This window comes from Carcharodon carcharias, chromosome 1 (assembly GCF_017639515.1).
Source record: "Carcharodon carcharias isolate sCarCar2 chromosome 1, sCarCar2.pri, whole genome shotgun sequence".
In the NCBI taxonomy this organism is placed as follows: domain Eukaryota; kingdom Metazoa; phylum Chordata; class Chondrichthyes; order Lamniformes; family Lamnidae; genus Carcharodon; species Carcharodon carcharias.
This window is the reverse complement of record NC_054467.1, coordinates 114,761,699-114,777,403: the sequence shown is the minus strand read 5'-3', so window position 1 is coordinate 114,777,403 and position 15,705 is coordinate 114,761,699. Positions and strand designations below refer to the sequence as shown.

Sequence of the window (15,705 nt, the reverse complement as noted above, 5' to 3'; positions counted from 1 at the left end):
GCACGTACATTTTGGGACTCTTCAGCTAGAATGTTAGGTGGGAATCCTTACAGAAGCTGAACATCTCACCTCATCAAAAGCTGGCAATTCATCTCTCTCACCATAGGTTCACCTCCTTCTGTCTTAATGAGGAGTGGCATTGTCATTGGGGAGGGGCAAAGCCAATACCTGTTCATTTATCTACTTGTTTGAAATGTGAAAGTGAACAAATAAAGAGAGTTTAAGCAAGAGCAGCAAGAATAATTCAGAAAATTAGGGACTTATAAGGAAAAGTTCTCAAAAGTGAATTTGTTTTCAGTGGAGGAAAGAAATTTGAAAGGACCATGATCCAGAAACATGCACAATGTACAAGTAAGAATGTTACCTAATCTGAACTGTAAACAGACCTGCAGGACGTATGTGTAAAATTTTGTAAGACTAGACATTAGAATGTTTTCCCTCAGTGTAGCTGAAATGTGGAATAAATGCCCATCGAAGGTATTTAATACTATTTGAAACAACTCCATCAAGAAAGAGAGCAGAATGATATGAAGAACAGATTGAGTACTATCTTCTTAAGAAGTTATATCACTTATTCACCTCCCTCAGGATATTAACTAAACTGGGCAAGTCCATACGATGTAAGTTGTAACTTATTTGAAGTAAGAAGCAAACTGAATGACCTTTCCTCAATGTATAGTTTTCCTATATTTAAAATAAACCAAAAAGAATACCAATAAAGGAAATCATTAAACCACAGTATCTCCGTTTTAACCAGTCAAATAAAAATGTATTCCAAATTAGTCAGAAAACGATGTTAAAAATGAGAAATTATTGGGGGAATGGGGAAGGAAAGTGCCATCAACACAAACTACACATCCTTCCAAATGAAAGATTTGTAAAACTTTGTTGCCTAGTAGGAAAAATCTTAACTTTAATTCTGGTCGTCACTTTTTTGAAAATCTGATATTTAAAGTCAGGAAACCACTAAGAGAGCCACCAAACTGACATTAGGAAATCAGCATTTTTGACCTTCCTGGATGCCTATCCTTATCCAGTTATGATTTTGAAGCCAACTTGTACCAATTGAGTACTTATACTCAATTAGCAAATACTGAAGTTAAGTCACCGGCCACTCCAGATAAACATCCAGGAATTGAAATAATGGTGATCTTCAACAATCTGATTCAGCTTTGGTGGTCTAATATGATGGGAACATTTAAAAACCATTTAGTTAAATGAATTACATATTGTGTAAGTTAATGAACACAATAAAGGGGATTCATTTTTAGAGAGACTGTCAGGAGATGGAATCCATGCATTATAGTTTGACCGGCCAGCATTCTGCAGCTTTATGCAATATGTACCTTCAACATGTTGCACTTGACATAGCAGCTCCTCATTTTTAGCTAGTTAGGAAAAGGCAGAACTTAATCAGTGTTGAGCCCTGGAACATTAGTGTGACCCAAAAACTCTGATCCTGATTCTTTTTGGGGTTTTTTTTGTTTTATTTTGTACAGCGGAACCTACGAGACAACAGACAAACAAACGAAGAAAGAGGAAGAACTCAGCAAGCAGCACCTCAAACAGCAGTGTAGGAAATACCAATAGTACAAACAGCAAGAAAAAGAGCCCCGCAGGGAACTTCAGTCTCTCCAGTCAGGTACCTGTAAGCATCTCCTTTCACTTCCGTGTATGGACTGTATTAACTTATCCATTAGTTACTCAAGAAAAAATAAGACTGTTGAGATGGTTGTTTTGACCTTCTTTGTTGTGCCAGCTTTTCTCAGTAATCTTTACCTGCTAATATCCAGAAAATACCCCAATTATAGTGTGCCACATTTTCATCCAGCTCCACCCGGATCTCTTCCAACACAAGTCTTCTAAATCAAACTTCCTCCGAAAGTGTATGTTTTGTATATTTTGTTCCATTAGCACCTGCGTTTTATGTGAGATAAATTATTCCCAAGGGTATAGGACTGAGTGGAAAACAAAAATAAATTTGTGACAGCAAAAGTGGCTTGGTAACATCGTAGATACTGTGATCCTTTCTTCTCTAAAATAAATGGTATGTAAAAATAAACATAGTATATAATACCATGGTTGTGAGCAGCGGTAGCGTGTGATAATACAAGTGTAATGCTGATTTTTTTTCTATCTCCATGGGCCTGCTTTTATTTACTCAACAATCTCAGATAGGTGACTCACCAAGGCCAAATTCTAGTGCCCAAGCAAGACACTGTGCTCCACAAAGATGGTTAGCACCTGCAAAGGGCTGAAAAACCAAGTTCTTAAAGAAGGATGGAACACCCCCTCAACACATTTATATTCCATAAAGATATCTTAATCCAGAAACTAACCTTCAAATACTGTCCTGAAACCAGCCGCATCTCATGCATTTACAACCTTCAAATAAACCCCCACCCCCGCCAACTTTTTAAAAAACTTGTAACGAGGCTCAGCAGAACAATTTAAAAAAAAACACGCACAGGCGAACATTTAAAAACTGAAAAAAAACTAAAATTATTTTTTTAATAAGCGGCTCCAACAATGTAATCGAGACCCACGGTATCCTCCCTCCTCTGGCAGCAGCTACAGCAGGGCTTCATCCACGTCCTTCAGGACAGCGTCTCCCCCATGGTGGCTCCACCTGAAATGCCAGCGTCCTCTTCGCACAGTCCAGCACAGCGGCTCCACATGACATCCTAGATGTCGTCTTCCACTGCTCCAGAATAAGGTAAATCCCCAGAAACGCAGAAGGGAAAAAAATTAAATTGTTTTTATTTTAAATTGTATTCACTCAGCACATAGCTGAGCAATACACACGAGAAAAGTCCCAGATTTCCTCCCCCTGTTCATACTGAGATGGACCATTCTAAGCCGGGTGGTTATAGGGGTAATTAGCCTCAGCATCTTTAGGGAAACAACATCAACAATTTGTATTTATATAGCACCTTTATTGTAATAAAATGACCCAAGGTGTTTCACATGAACGTTATAATGCAAGATTTGACACCAAGCCACATGAGAGATGTTAGGGTATTTAACCCAGCTTGGCCAAAGAGGTGGGTTTTAAGGAACGTCTTTAAGGAGGAAAGAGAGGTAGAGAGACCTAGAGATTTGGGCCTTGGCAGCTGAAGGTATGGCCACTAATGGGGGTGCAATTAAAAGCATGGATGCTCAAGAAGTGGAAATTAGACGAGCACAGATATCTTGGATAACTGGAGCTGGAGGAGACTACAGGAGGGTCAAGGCCATGGAGGATTTGAAAACAAGGGATGGGAATTTTAAAATCAAGGTGTTGCTTAACCAGGATCCAATGTAGGTCACAAGGACCTGGGTTATGATTGAACGGGACTTGGTGTGAGTTAAGACATGGGAAAGCAGAGTTTTGGGTAACCTCAATTTACAGAGGGTAGGGTGAGGGTTTCAGTAATAGTTGACTTGATGCAGGAAGGAGTCAGAGATGTTACGGAGGTGGGAACTGCGAGCTTAAAAAAAAGTGGAAAGCTTTGTGGCACAGAGGGAGGCCATTCAGCCCAACATGCCCGTGCCAGCTGAAAAGCAGTTATCCAACCTAATTTCACCTTCCAGTTCTTGGTCTGTAGCCCCATAAGTTATGGTACCTCAAGTGCATATCCAAGTGATGTGGATATGTGGTCAGGAGCTCATCACAAGGTCAAATATGCCACCAAGTTTGTGAATAGTCTGGTTCAGCCTCAGACAACCAGAACAGTGGCTTAATGGTAATGGTACTGGAGTTGTAATCCAGAGTCCCAGCCTATTGCTCTGGAGCCATGAATTCAAATCTCAGCATGGCAACTGGGGAATTTAAATTCAATTAGTTAATAAATCTGAAATGAAAAAATGTGGTTGTCATTAAAAACTTATCTGCCTCACTAATGTCCTTTAGGGAGGGAAATCTGCCATCCTCGCCTGCTCCGCTGTACATGTGACTCCAGATGCACAGCTCTGTGGTTGACTCATAGCTGCTCTTGAAATGGCCTAGCAAGCCACTCAGTTGTATCAAACCTATACTGAAAGGTTGAATAAGAATAAAATCAGATGGATCATCTAACATTGACTTAGGCACTGGAAATGACAAAGGCACTCTGCCCAGCCAATCCTGCAAAACCCTTCTCATTAGTATCTGGGAATTTGTGTTCAAAATTGGGAGAGCTGTCCCACAGACTAGTCAAGCAACAGCCTGACATAGTCATACTCACCGAAGCATATCTTACATATATTAATTATACCTTACAGCCAAGGTCACAGAGTTCTCCATCTTCATCTCTAGGCATGTCCTGTCCCACTAGCAGGGCAAGCTCACCAGAGGTGATGGCACACTGGTACACAATAGGGAAGGAGTGGCCCTAGGATCCTCAACATTGAATCCAGACCCCAACATTAACCCCAGACCCCATGGTATCAGGTCAAATGCAGGTAATGAGACCTTCTGCTGATTATCATCTACTACCCTCCTTCAGTTGATGAATCAGTACTCCTCTGTGTTGAACGTTAGTTGGAAGAAGCACTGAGAGTAGCAAGGGTGCAGAAATTACTCTGGATAGGAGACTTCAATATCCTTCACTACGAGTGGTTCAGTAGCACCACTACTGACCAAGCTGGCTGAGTACTGAAGGACACAGCTGCCAGACTGGGTGTGTAGTAGGTGGTAAGAGAATGAACATGAGGGAAAAATCTCTTGACCTCATCCTCACCAATCTACCTGTCGCTGATGCATCTGTCCATGATAGGTAGGAGTTACCACCACAGTGTCTTTATGGAGACAAAACTCAATTGTTGCACTGAGGACATCCCCCATCATGTTCTGTGATACGACCACCATGCTAATTGGGATAGATTGAGAACAGATCTAACAGCTCAAAACTGGGTAAACATGAAGCATTGTGGGCCATCAGCAACAGCAGAATTGTATTCAACCTCATTGCCCAATATATCCCTCATTCTACCATTATTATCAATCCAGGGGACTAACCCTGGTTCAGTGAAGAGTGGAGAAGAGCATGCAAGGAGCAGCACTTGGTATACTAAAAATGAGGTTCCAACCTGGGGAAGCTACAACATAGGATTACATACATGTCAAACAGCATGCAGTAGACAGAATTAAGCAATCCCACAACTAATGGATCAGATCAAAGCTCTGTAGTCCTGTCATATCCATTTGTGAATGGCAGTGGACAATTAAACAACTAACAGGAGGGGGAGGGTCTACAAACATTGCCATCCTGGGGAATCCAGCATATCAGTGCAAAACACAAGACTGAAGCATTTGCAGCCATTTTCAGCCAGAAGTGGAATGGAATGCTATCCTTTATTACGAGAGGAATTGAACATAAAAGTAAGGCTCCGAAGAAGAATCATACGGACTCGAAATGTTAACTTTCTTTCTCCACACATGCTGTTAGGCCTGCTGAGTTTTTCCAGTGTTTTCCATTTTTATTTCAGAATTCCAGCATCCGCAGTATTTTGCTTTCATTTATAAAAGTAAGGATGTTGCATTGGTGAGACCGCATCTCGAGTACTGTGCAATTTTGATCTCCTTATTTAAGGAAGAATGTAAATGCATTGGAGGCGGTTCAAAGGAGGTTTACTAGATTGACTCCTGGAATGAACAGGTTGTCTTATGAGGATAGGTTGGACAGGCTGGGCTTGTTTCCACTGGAGTTTAGAAGAGTGAGGGGTGACTTGATTGAAGTATATAAGATCCTGAATGGTCTTGACAAGGTGGATGTGGAAAGGATATTTCCTCTTGTGGGTGAGTCCAAAACTAGGGAGCAGTGTTTTAAAATTAGGGGTCACCCTTATAGGACGAGATGAGGAAAAAAATTTTTCTCTCGGGGTTGTGTGACTTTGGAACACTTTGCCTCAGAAGGCAGTGGAAGCAGGGTCACTGAATATTTTTAAGGCAGAGGTAGATGGATTCTTGATAGGCAAGGGAATCAAAGGTTATCGAGAGTAGATGGGAATGTAGAACTCAAAACACAAACAGATCAGCCATGATCTTACTGAATGGCGGAGTAGTCTCGAGGGGCCAACTGGCCTACTTCTGCTCCTGCTTCGCATGTTCATATGTATGCTCGTAAGTGCCAAGTGAGTGATCCATTTTGGCTTCCTCCTGAGGTCCCCAGCATCACTAATACCAGTATTCAGCCAGTTCAATTCACTCCACATGATATCAAGAAATGGCTGAAGGCACTCGATACAGCAAAGGCTATGGGCCCTGACAACATCCTGGCTATGGTACTGAAGACGTGTGCTCTAAGATTAGCTGCTTCCTTAGTCAAGCTGTTCCAGCACAGCTACAATGCTGGCATTAAGGGGAGGTGGTGGTTGGTATTGTCACTGGATTAATAATCCAGAGGCCATGGTTAATGCTCTGGGAACCAGGGTTCGAATCCCATCACAGCAGATGGTGAAATTTGAATTCAGTGAAAAAACCTGAAATTAAAAGTCTAATGATGACCATGAAACCATTGTCGATTGTTGTAAAAAAAATCCCTTCTGGTTCACTAATGTCCTTCAGGGAAGGAAATCTGCCATCCTTACCTGGTCTGGCCTACATGTGACTCCAGACTCACAGCAATGTGGTTGACTTTTAACTGCCCTCTGAAATGGCCTAACAAGCCACTCAGTTCTCAAAGGCAATTAAGGAAGGGCAATAAATGCTAGCCTACCCAGCGACACCCCCATCCCATGAATGAATTTTAAAAATCTACCCAACAATGTGGAAAATTGTCCAGATGTGTCCTATCCACAAAAGGTAGGAGAGATTAAGTCAGTTAAGGAACTCATTAAGAGCTCATTAATGGGGGCTGTTGAGATTCACAGAATGTTTAGGGCCAACCGAATGAAGGGATCCAGTCATGGCTGACACAGGGAATGACAGCCCCGTAAAAGGGTAAATGATGCACAGGAAGGCTTGGAGGCCTTGGCATTGCATGGATGGCTGGGAGAGTGAGCAGTAAGCAATCGGGCAGTGCAGGGAGTCATCACCCTCCTAGCATCATGGGGCATATGAGCAATGGGGCAAAGTTTCTAAGAATAATTTGGTGGCCACCTACCACAAGGAAGCAGCAGTTGGCAGTTTGGGCACAGCTCTTAGAATCTGGGCCCAATGGCGATGAGGCCTAGCCAGCAACACCTATGTCCCACGAAAGCACAAAAAAAGGGCATCGACCCAACCATCAAGAGGGTAGGAAGGACAAAGAGCCCATACCCTCAGTATAAGATCTGTAGCCAAACACGGAGATGCCTGGAGATAACCAAGAACTAGTGCTGCAGGAGACTGCTGCTCTCTAAGCAGGTGATCACAGACATCTGGTTGTCGAAGGCCTCGCACCTCGCAACACTGGTCACCATGCCCGCCAGTAGCTGTCAAAGTCATTGTGGTCCTAAACTTCTTTGCTTCTGGTACCTTCCAAGGATCAACTGCGGACCTTGGTAGCATCTCATAAACTGCAGCACACCGCTGCATCTTGCCGGTCACTGATGCTCAATTTGCCAGGGCAGCATAGTGTATTCAGTTCATGGCCCCATAGGCACAGAGGGCAATGGATTTTGTCTCCATCATTGGATTCGCCCAAGTGCAGGGCATCATTAGTTGCACCCGTGTGTTCATTAAGGCAGCGACTGGCCATGAGATTCATCAACAGGAAGGTTCAGCTAGTCTGCAACTAAACCAAAAGCATCCTCCATGTATATTTGTTCATTCTCTTGGCATTACTCATTCATTTGCTAGTCCAGGTTGCTGCAGCACTTCACTTCACCTCCCCAAAGTCAGTTAATGGATCCTAAGAGACAAAGGATAGCCCTTGAAGAGATGGTTACTGACCCCTCCAAAAGACCCCAGACAGAGGCACAGTGGAGCTATTACCAAAGCCACCTGCTCACTAGGACAACCATTGAGCAGGCCATCAGGCTTCTGGAGGTGCGGTTCCAGTGCCTGGACTGATCAGGCTGCTGCCCTCCAGTACCCTCCAGAGACTTGGGGTCAGTGAGGTCATAGAAGGAGGAAGCCCATTGGAGGAAGAAGATTTGCACACAGCGAGCTCCCACAAACAGCAATGTGATCATGACCAGATAATCTGTTGTTTTGTTATGATGTTGATTGAAGATAAATATTGTCCAGAACGCCGGGATAACTCCTCTGCTCTCCTTTGAAATAGTGGCATGGGATATTTCGCATCCACCTGAGCAGGCCGATGGGGCGGTGGTTTAACATTGCATCTGAAAGACAGTACCTTCAACATTGCAACACTCCCTCAGTAGTGCACTGGACTGACAGCTTTGATTTTTGCACTCAAGCTCTGGAATGAGAATTGAACCCAGAACCTTATGATTCAGAGGCAAGAGTGCTACCAGCTGAGCAATGGCCATCACCATTAATGATCCCCTGCTCCCCTTCACTCCCTCATACCTCTATTGTCCCACCATCAATAAACAGAATCTCACATGTGTGCCTTCAAGTGTCATTATTTACAGGGGGCTAGAAAGGAAAACAGTGCACAGTTACAGCAAGAAGACACCCCCAAGACCACCTCATTGCTCCGCATGACAAGGTGGCCTCTGTGCTTGGCCACTTGTATGCAGCGATCCCCCTTGAAGTCACGGAGAATTTGGAGGCAGCCTGCTCACTTGGCTTACAGCTAAGATGCATGTGGTGGTCATTCTCGTTGTGGAGGTGCCAGAGGCAGTTGCACCTGAACCATTGCAGGGGCCCTGCTGCACAGTTGTTCCTACTGTCAGAGGTGCCAAGGAAGCTGAGGAAGATGAAGTTGCCCTGTGAGATGTGGCACCCTCATCCACCTGTGTGACATCCTCAGTCCTTAGCATGCGCTCCGGATAACTAGAGTGGAACACCAATTGGGGCACAACTTGTATCCCCTCCAAACATCTCTGTGCCACTAGCACCACTGACCTGTCCAGGCTACAGAGTGTGGCATGCATTCTGTGTATATCTGTGCACATTTCCTGCATATAGTGCAAGTTCTGCTGCATGTGGCTGTCCATGAGATTGGCTATTCTTTCCATGGAGGAGTTCATGCATTCATAGCCCTGAGCCATGGTGGTGCACATGAGCTGGATTGCCTCCTCCGTTCTTTGTACTGCCCTGTAGTCCCTGCACTGCCTCAGGCAATGCTGACATGTGGGAGCACATCTGCTCCTCCTGGTCTAGATAGTGCCTTCTTTCCTGTGACATCCCCAGCTGAGCAGGGCTCAGTCTGTCCTCAGTCCTCCAAGGGGAACTGAACACAACTGCCGTTACCTTCAGCACCTCCTCCTACACACTAGTACTATGCTTCTCACCCAGTGCCACCCTATTTACATTGTGTGAGGACCCACCGAGCTAAGAATATCTGCATTGGTGAACATTCTGCACGTAAGATGTGATGGTACTTCTTCGGTCCCTTAGTTGGTAATTGTGGGCTGCTGATGGAGAGCGAGAAGGTCTCGTGGGCTGGATGTCTGCACTTGTTGAAAACACAAGAAGAGATCATAAGAGCTAACCTTGGAAAACAGAAGTCTTTGTAGTGCTAAGAATTATACTGTTGGAAGGAGGGTGCATTGCCCTCTGTGATCACCATCTCCACCACGAGTGCCTATTTCACCACGGCAGACCTACTTCTGGTTGTGATCCTGGTTATTTCTATTGCTCAATCCTTGATGGTCATGATTGTCTGCAGGAAGGGTACCCCTCCACCTGTCTGTGCCCTCTTTCAGGCATTATCTGCCAGCTTCTCCTGCAAGGACAAAAGAGAATGTGATAAGACACTGATGTCCTCTATGGCAAGTGGCATCTGCTCCTATTCATTAGAAGCTGCATAGGCCCATATTTACAGGTTCTCAACAATTCTGAGCCATTCTAAGGGGTTATTAGCACCCTAGGTACACACCCCGCTCACGTACAGGAACAGCTTGCATCCAGAAGCTCCTCAGCTGATGTGACCTGTCCAGAGCATGTGAGATCATTGAACCTTTTCCTGCACTGGATCCAGCTCCTTCTCAATTCATTTCTACCACTCGCAGTGGTAGATTTCTACCCAACCCTGTTTAGTCTGCATGGGCGGCCTTCTCTTACCATCAGAATAAGGATCTCCCTCCTCTCCCTCAAAGCTTCCAATATGACCTCGAGGTACGCATCAAAAAAATGAGGGGCTGCCCTGTTCTGGGTTTCCAGACTTTGGCTAACCTGAGACATTGAGATGAGAAATGCAACCCAAGCTTCCCTAAGAGCCTTTGCCATACACTTTCACCACTTAAGTTAATTTAAATTGGGCCCGCACTTCAGTTGTCTTGCCCCCATTCCCACAGTTGTTAACTGCTGTCAAACTTGTCTCTACATCAATTAAAAGGTCACCCCTGTGAAACTCAGGACTCTCTTTTGTTCGTGACTAGAAAATAATCCCCACCTCTGTTTCCCGCCCCCAATGCAGAAATCCAGCCTCCCCCATCCCCAACCTTGCCCTGAGTTTCCCATTGGCCAGAAAGCTAACTGGACCCACCATATAAATACAATGGCTACAGGAACAGGTCAGAGGCTAGGAATCCAATGGCGAGTAACTCAGCTCCTAACTCTCCAAAGCCTATCCACCATCTACAAGGCACAAGTCCTGAGTGTGATGGAATACTCCCCACCTGCCTGGGTGAGTGCAGCTCCAACAACACTTAAGAAGCTCGACAACATCCAGCAGAAAGCAGCCCACTTGACCCCATACACCACCTTAAACATTCACTTCCTTTACCACCAGTGCACAATGGCAGCAGTGTGTACCATCTACAAGATGCACTGCAGCAACTGGCCAAGACTGCTCCCAAACCCACAATCATGATCACTTAGAAAAACAAGGGCAGCAAATGCATGTGAACACCACCATCTGAAAGTTCTTCTCCAAGTCACTCACCATCCTGACCTGGAAATATATCGTTGTTCCTTCACTGTCGCTGGGTCAAAATCCTGGAACTTCCTTCCAACAGCATTGTGGGTGCACCTACATCACATGGACTGCCGTGGTTTAAGAAGATGGTTCACCACCACCTTCTCTAGGGCAATTAAGAATTGGGAATAAATACTGGCCTAGCCAGCGACATTCATGTCTCAAGAACAACTAAAGAAAAACAGTTGCCAGGAAGATAGGTGAATTCTGTGGCTAGAGAGTGGACTGAAGAGAATGGCTTTGGTCTTCCCAATATTTAATTGGAAAAATCTTCTTCTCATCCAGTAATGGATGTCACACAAGAGAGACTGTGAAGGGGTGAAAACAGATATCGATGAGTGTCATCAGTGTATGTATGGAATGACGCTGATACTGTGTTTTTGGACAATGTCGCCAGGGGGGCAGCATGTAAATGAGAAATAGGAGTCGGCCAAGGATAGATCCTTGGGGTACACCAGAGGTAATGATGCATGAGTGGGAAGAGAAGCCCTTGCAGATGGTTCTCAGGCCATGATTGGACAGATCAGAATGGATCCAGTGCAGTTCCACTCAGTGCAGCTCTGGTGGAGAGACATTGGTGGGGATCAAGTGAAAGTCAGATCGAGGAGGAATAGTTTACCTTGTCACAGTAGGAAGGAAAACACAACCCATGGATTCTGCTCTTTACCATTAGTCATCGACTGTTGGAATTGCATGTGAGTAAACATCAGAATCATACTAATTTAAAAATTACCAAAATATGTATTAATTTGCATATAGTTAGCTCATCCTATTGTGTAAACAGAATGCTTTCTCAGGACTTTTGCGATCATGTTTATTTCACAATTGATCAATAAGCTAGTAACAGTGATATTGGTCATGAAAAAAACTGTGGAGATGGTTAAGACCAAGTACCTTTCATCACTTTAACTTGATACCATAATCAAAAGGATCTGTGTAAAGCTGTGGCTAATTATATATGACTGATCGTCTAGTTCTTACATTAATGATATTGATCAGTTTGCAATTGATTTTGTACCTATTATTTTGTTTTGTTTTTTTGTTTTTAAGCAGATAGTTGTGACCTTTACTTGCTGATTATTTGCCTATTTACAGTCACTTTCCAATGAATTTATCAGTTGAATTTTCATGCTTAAACGGAAATCGGGAACTTATATCATCATCCATTTAAATTTGGTCACTCAGTTGGTTAAAGCAGTTTAAGACTCTGCATACAGACATAGGTGAGATACTGAGGGGTAAGGCCTCTTCTTGACCATAGCTAATCAAGACAGAGTTAAATTCTTGTTCTCCGGGTCCGACATATTCATGTCTAACGGATACAGAATTCCATGGCACAATGGGGGGAATGTTGTCTCTTCAGTCACTCCAGACGTTTCTTCTTGGATTTGAATTTAAATGAAAGTCTGGGAGAGCTCCCATTTTTCCCAGGTGTGGAGGTGACAGAAAAATCACTGGGGTCATACTCCCAAAGTTCCAGCATATATTCTCAGTGCATATACCCTCTGTGCCAGATATTTACCACCTGTGTGCTGGCAATTAGGCCTGAAATATCAAGATGATTTCAGATTTGTCAGTATCTTCTGTAACAACATGAAGCCAATACAAAAGCAAAAAAGCATGGATACTGGAAATATTCAGCAGGTCAGGCACTGCCTGTGAAGAAAGAGTTAACATTTCAGGTCGATGACCTTTCGACAGAATTGGGAAAAGGTAAAAATTTTATAGTTTTTAAGTAAGTGAAAGCTGGAGTGGGTGAAGGTGGGGTGTGGGGAGGATGGAAAAGGACTCTTTCAATGACCTGCATCACATTAACAGTTTCGAATTTTCTGACCCTAATCTCTCTATGTATCCGCAGCCACCAACCCCACCCCCCCCCCCCCCCCCCCCCCCCCCGGCCACTGCCAGGATGGTCCGAGGGCTTTCTGCTTCTTCCATGATCAGAAGCCCACCCTGTCTCCATTCACTATCACCCTCCTCCACCTGACTGAGCTTATTCTTACATTGAACAACTTCTCCTTTAACTCTGCTCATTTGCTCCAAACAACAGTTGCTGCTATGAGTACTCACATGGGTTCTAGCTATGCATGCCTTTTTGTGGGTTTGTGGAACATTCCTTTTTACCATCCTACTTGGGCCTCCTCCCTCACCTCATTATCCAGTACACAGTTAACTGTATCAGTGCCATTTCCTGCTCTTACTCTGAATTGGAAAATTTTATCAACTTTATTTACAGTTGACACCCTTCTCTCACCTGCACATGGTCCATTTCTAACTCTTCCCTTCCCTCCTTTCACTTCTCTGTCTCCATTTTGGGGGATAGGCTATCAACAAATATTTACAATAAGTTCACTGACTTCGACAGCCATCTTGACTACACTTTCTCACATTCTGCTTCCGTTTAAAGATTCCATTACATTCTCCCAGTTTCTGTCTCCATCATAGCCGTTCTGATGATGCAACCTTCCATAATAGCACTGCTGATATGTCGTCCTTTCTCCTCAACTGAGGATTCCACCCCCCTTCCCCAAACTTAGTTGACAGGATCTTTAACTGTTCCATTTCCCACACTTCTGCTCTCATCCATCCTCCGCCCTCCCAGAACCAGGATAGAGTTTGCCTTGTCCTCACCTTACACCCCACCAGTCTCTGTATTCAATGGATCATCCTCTGCCATTTCTACTACCTCCAGTGTAATGCCACCATCAAACACATCTTTCCCTCCCCTCTTCTTTCAACATTCCGAAGGGACCATTCATCTGTGACATCCTAGTCCACTCCTCTATTGCTCCCAACACCCACTCCCCTTCCTCTAGCGCTTTCCGTGCAAATGCAGGAGATGCAACACCTACCCTTTTACCTGCTCTCTCCTCACCGTCAAAGGCCCTAAATGCTCCTCCCAGATGAAACAGAAATTTATGTGTCCGTCTTTCAATTTAACATACGGTCTTTGCTACTCACAGTGCAGTCTGCTGTACACTGTGAGACCAAACGTAGATTGGTCAATCAGTTTGTAGGACACCTCTGTTCTGTCTGCAAACATGACTCCAAGCTTCTGGTCATCTGTCATTTTAAATCTCCACCTTGCTCTCAGCTCTCTGCCCTCGGCCTCATGCAGTGTTCCAATGAAGCTCCATCTAAACTCCAGTAGTAGCACATCATCTTTCAGTCAGGAACTCTACAGCCTTCCAGATTCAACACTGAGTTCAACAATTTCTGCCCCCATCTTTTTTCCTATCCTTTGCAGGTTTCAGTTTTGTCTTGTTTTTCCCTTGTTTCTGCTTTTCGACAGCAACTGTTCATCATCTGCCATTCACACTTCCTCTAGACACATCTTTTGTCTCTCTACTTGTTCCAATACCACTCCCTTTGGCCCTATACCAGCAACTATTATGTTTTTTAATCTCTGCTAACTTCCATCCTATCTCAGACATTCCCTTTTAATCTTTTTCTACCTTTCCCTTTTCAGCTGCTTAAAACCAATTACATTTTTAACCTTATTTTAACCCAACGCAAACTGGAGGAACAGCACCTCATCTTCCAACTAGGCACTTTACAGCCTTCTGGACTAAATATTGAATTCAACAACTTTAGATCTTGACCTCCCTCCTCCATCCCCACCCCCTTTCTGTTTCTTCCCCCTTCCTTTTGTTTTTTCCAATAATTTATATAGATTTTTCTTTTCCCACCTATTTCCATTATTTTTAAATATTTTATGTCCTGCTAGTCTTTCCACCCCACCCCCACTAGAGCTGTACCTTGAGTGCCCTACCATCCATTCTTAATTAGCACATTCGTTTAGATAAAATCACTACCTTCAACACCTCTGTGTTCTTTTGTCTGTGACATCTTTTGATTATCTGCTCCTATCACTGCTTGCTTGTCCCTACAACCATACCACCCCCTCACTTCTCTCCCCCCCGACCACCTTAAACCAGCTTATATTTCACCCCTCTCCTTACATTCACTCAGTTCTGTGGAAGGGTCATGAGGACTCGAAATGTCAACTCTTTTCTTCTCCGCCGATGCTGCCAGACTGCTGAGTTTTTCCAGGTAATTCTGTTTTTATTTTACATTTTTAACCTTTCCCGGTTCTGATGAAAGGTTATCAACCTGAAACCTTAACCTTGCCCCTCTCCCCACAGATGCTGATGGACTTGTTGAGTATTTCCAGCATTTTCTGTTTTTATTTATTATTAATGTAAAGTCAATAGTGGATAGGGTTGAAAGATCTTTCTTAAAGATTGTGAGTTCATGATCAAATTTCCAGTGAGAAGATGACATGGATTAACAATGAGAGAAATTGGGGAAACAGCAAAGAACACGTTCACATTTAAGGTGGCAGCTATGTCTGATACCAGATCTTGGGTAAAAGAAAGAATGACAAGTAAACCTTTCATATGAGCTAGGATAATGTATTGATAGGGGATTGGAAAAATAAAAGTTCCCTTTGAAAAATGGAAAATGAGCAATTAATTCTTACGGACTATCATAGTGGGCTAACTAATAGGGTTAAATTTTCTGCTGATAATAGAAATTTATGGTGCAGACCATTGTGTAGTCCTAGTCCTTCAGCAGGATCTATTCTGTTAATCTCACTTACTATTACTTTTTTCATATCCTTTTAAATTCTTGCTTTTCAAAAACTTATCCAATTTTTCCATGAATAATGTTATTGTCTCTGCCTCATCAAATTCTAATAACTCTCTGTATGAAAATAGTTATTTTAACTTCTTGTTTCATTTGTCTAGGAATAATCCTAAATCTG

At 43.5% G+C, this 15,705-nt stretch overlaps 1 protein-coding gene across 8 annotated transcripts in view; it reads left to right on the top strand.

Annotated features, from left to right (window-relative positions):
• Positions 1-15,705, top strand: part of LOC121280429 (LIM domain-binding protein 2) — a 330,324-nt gene that overhangs the window by 300,951 nt on the left and 13,668 nt on the right. For 4 of the 8 annotated variants that reach the window (XM_041192706.1, XM_041192886.1, XM_041192450.1 and 1 more), the window contains one exon: positions 1,500-1,648. In XM_041192706.1, coding sequence (XP_041048640.1) covers positions 1,500-1,648 — 149 coding nt within the window. Of the gene's footprint in view, positions 1-1,499; positions 1,649-2,518; positions 2,717-15,705 lie in introns of all 8 variants that reach the window. The other 4 variants (XM_041192969.1, XM_041192536.1, XM_041192619.1 and 1 more) reach the window with 3 other exon arrangements.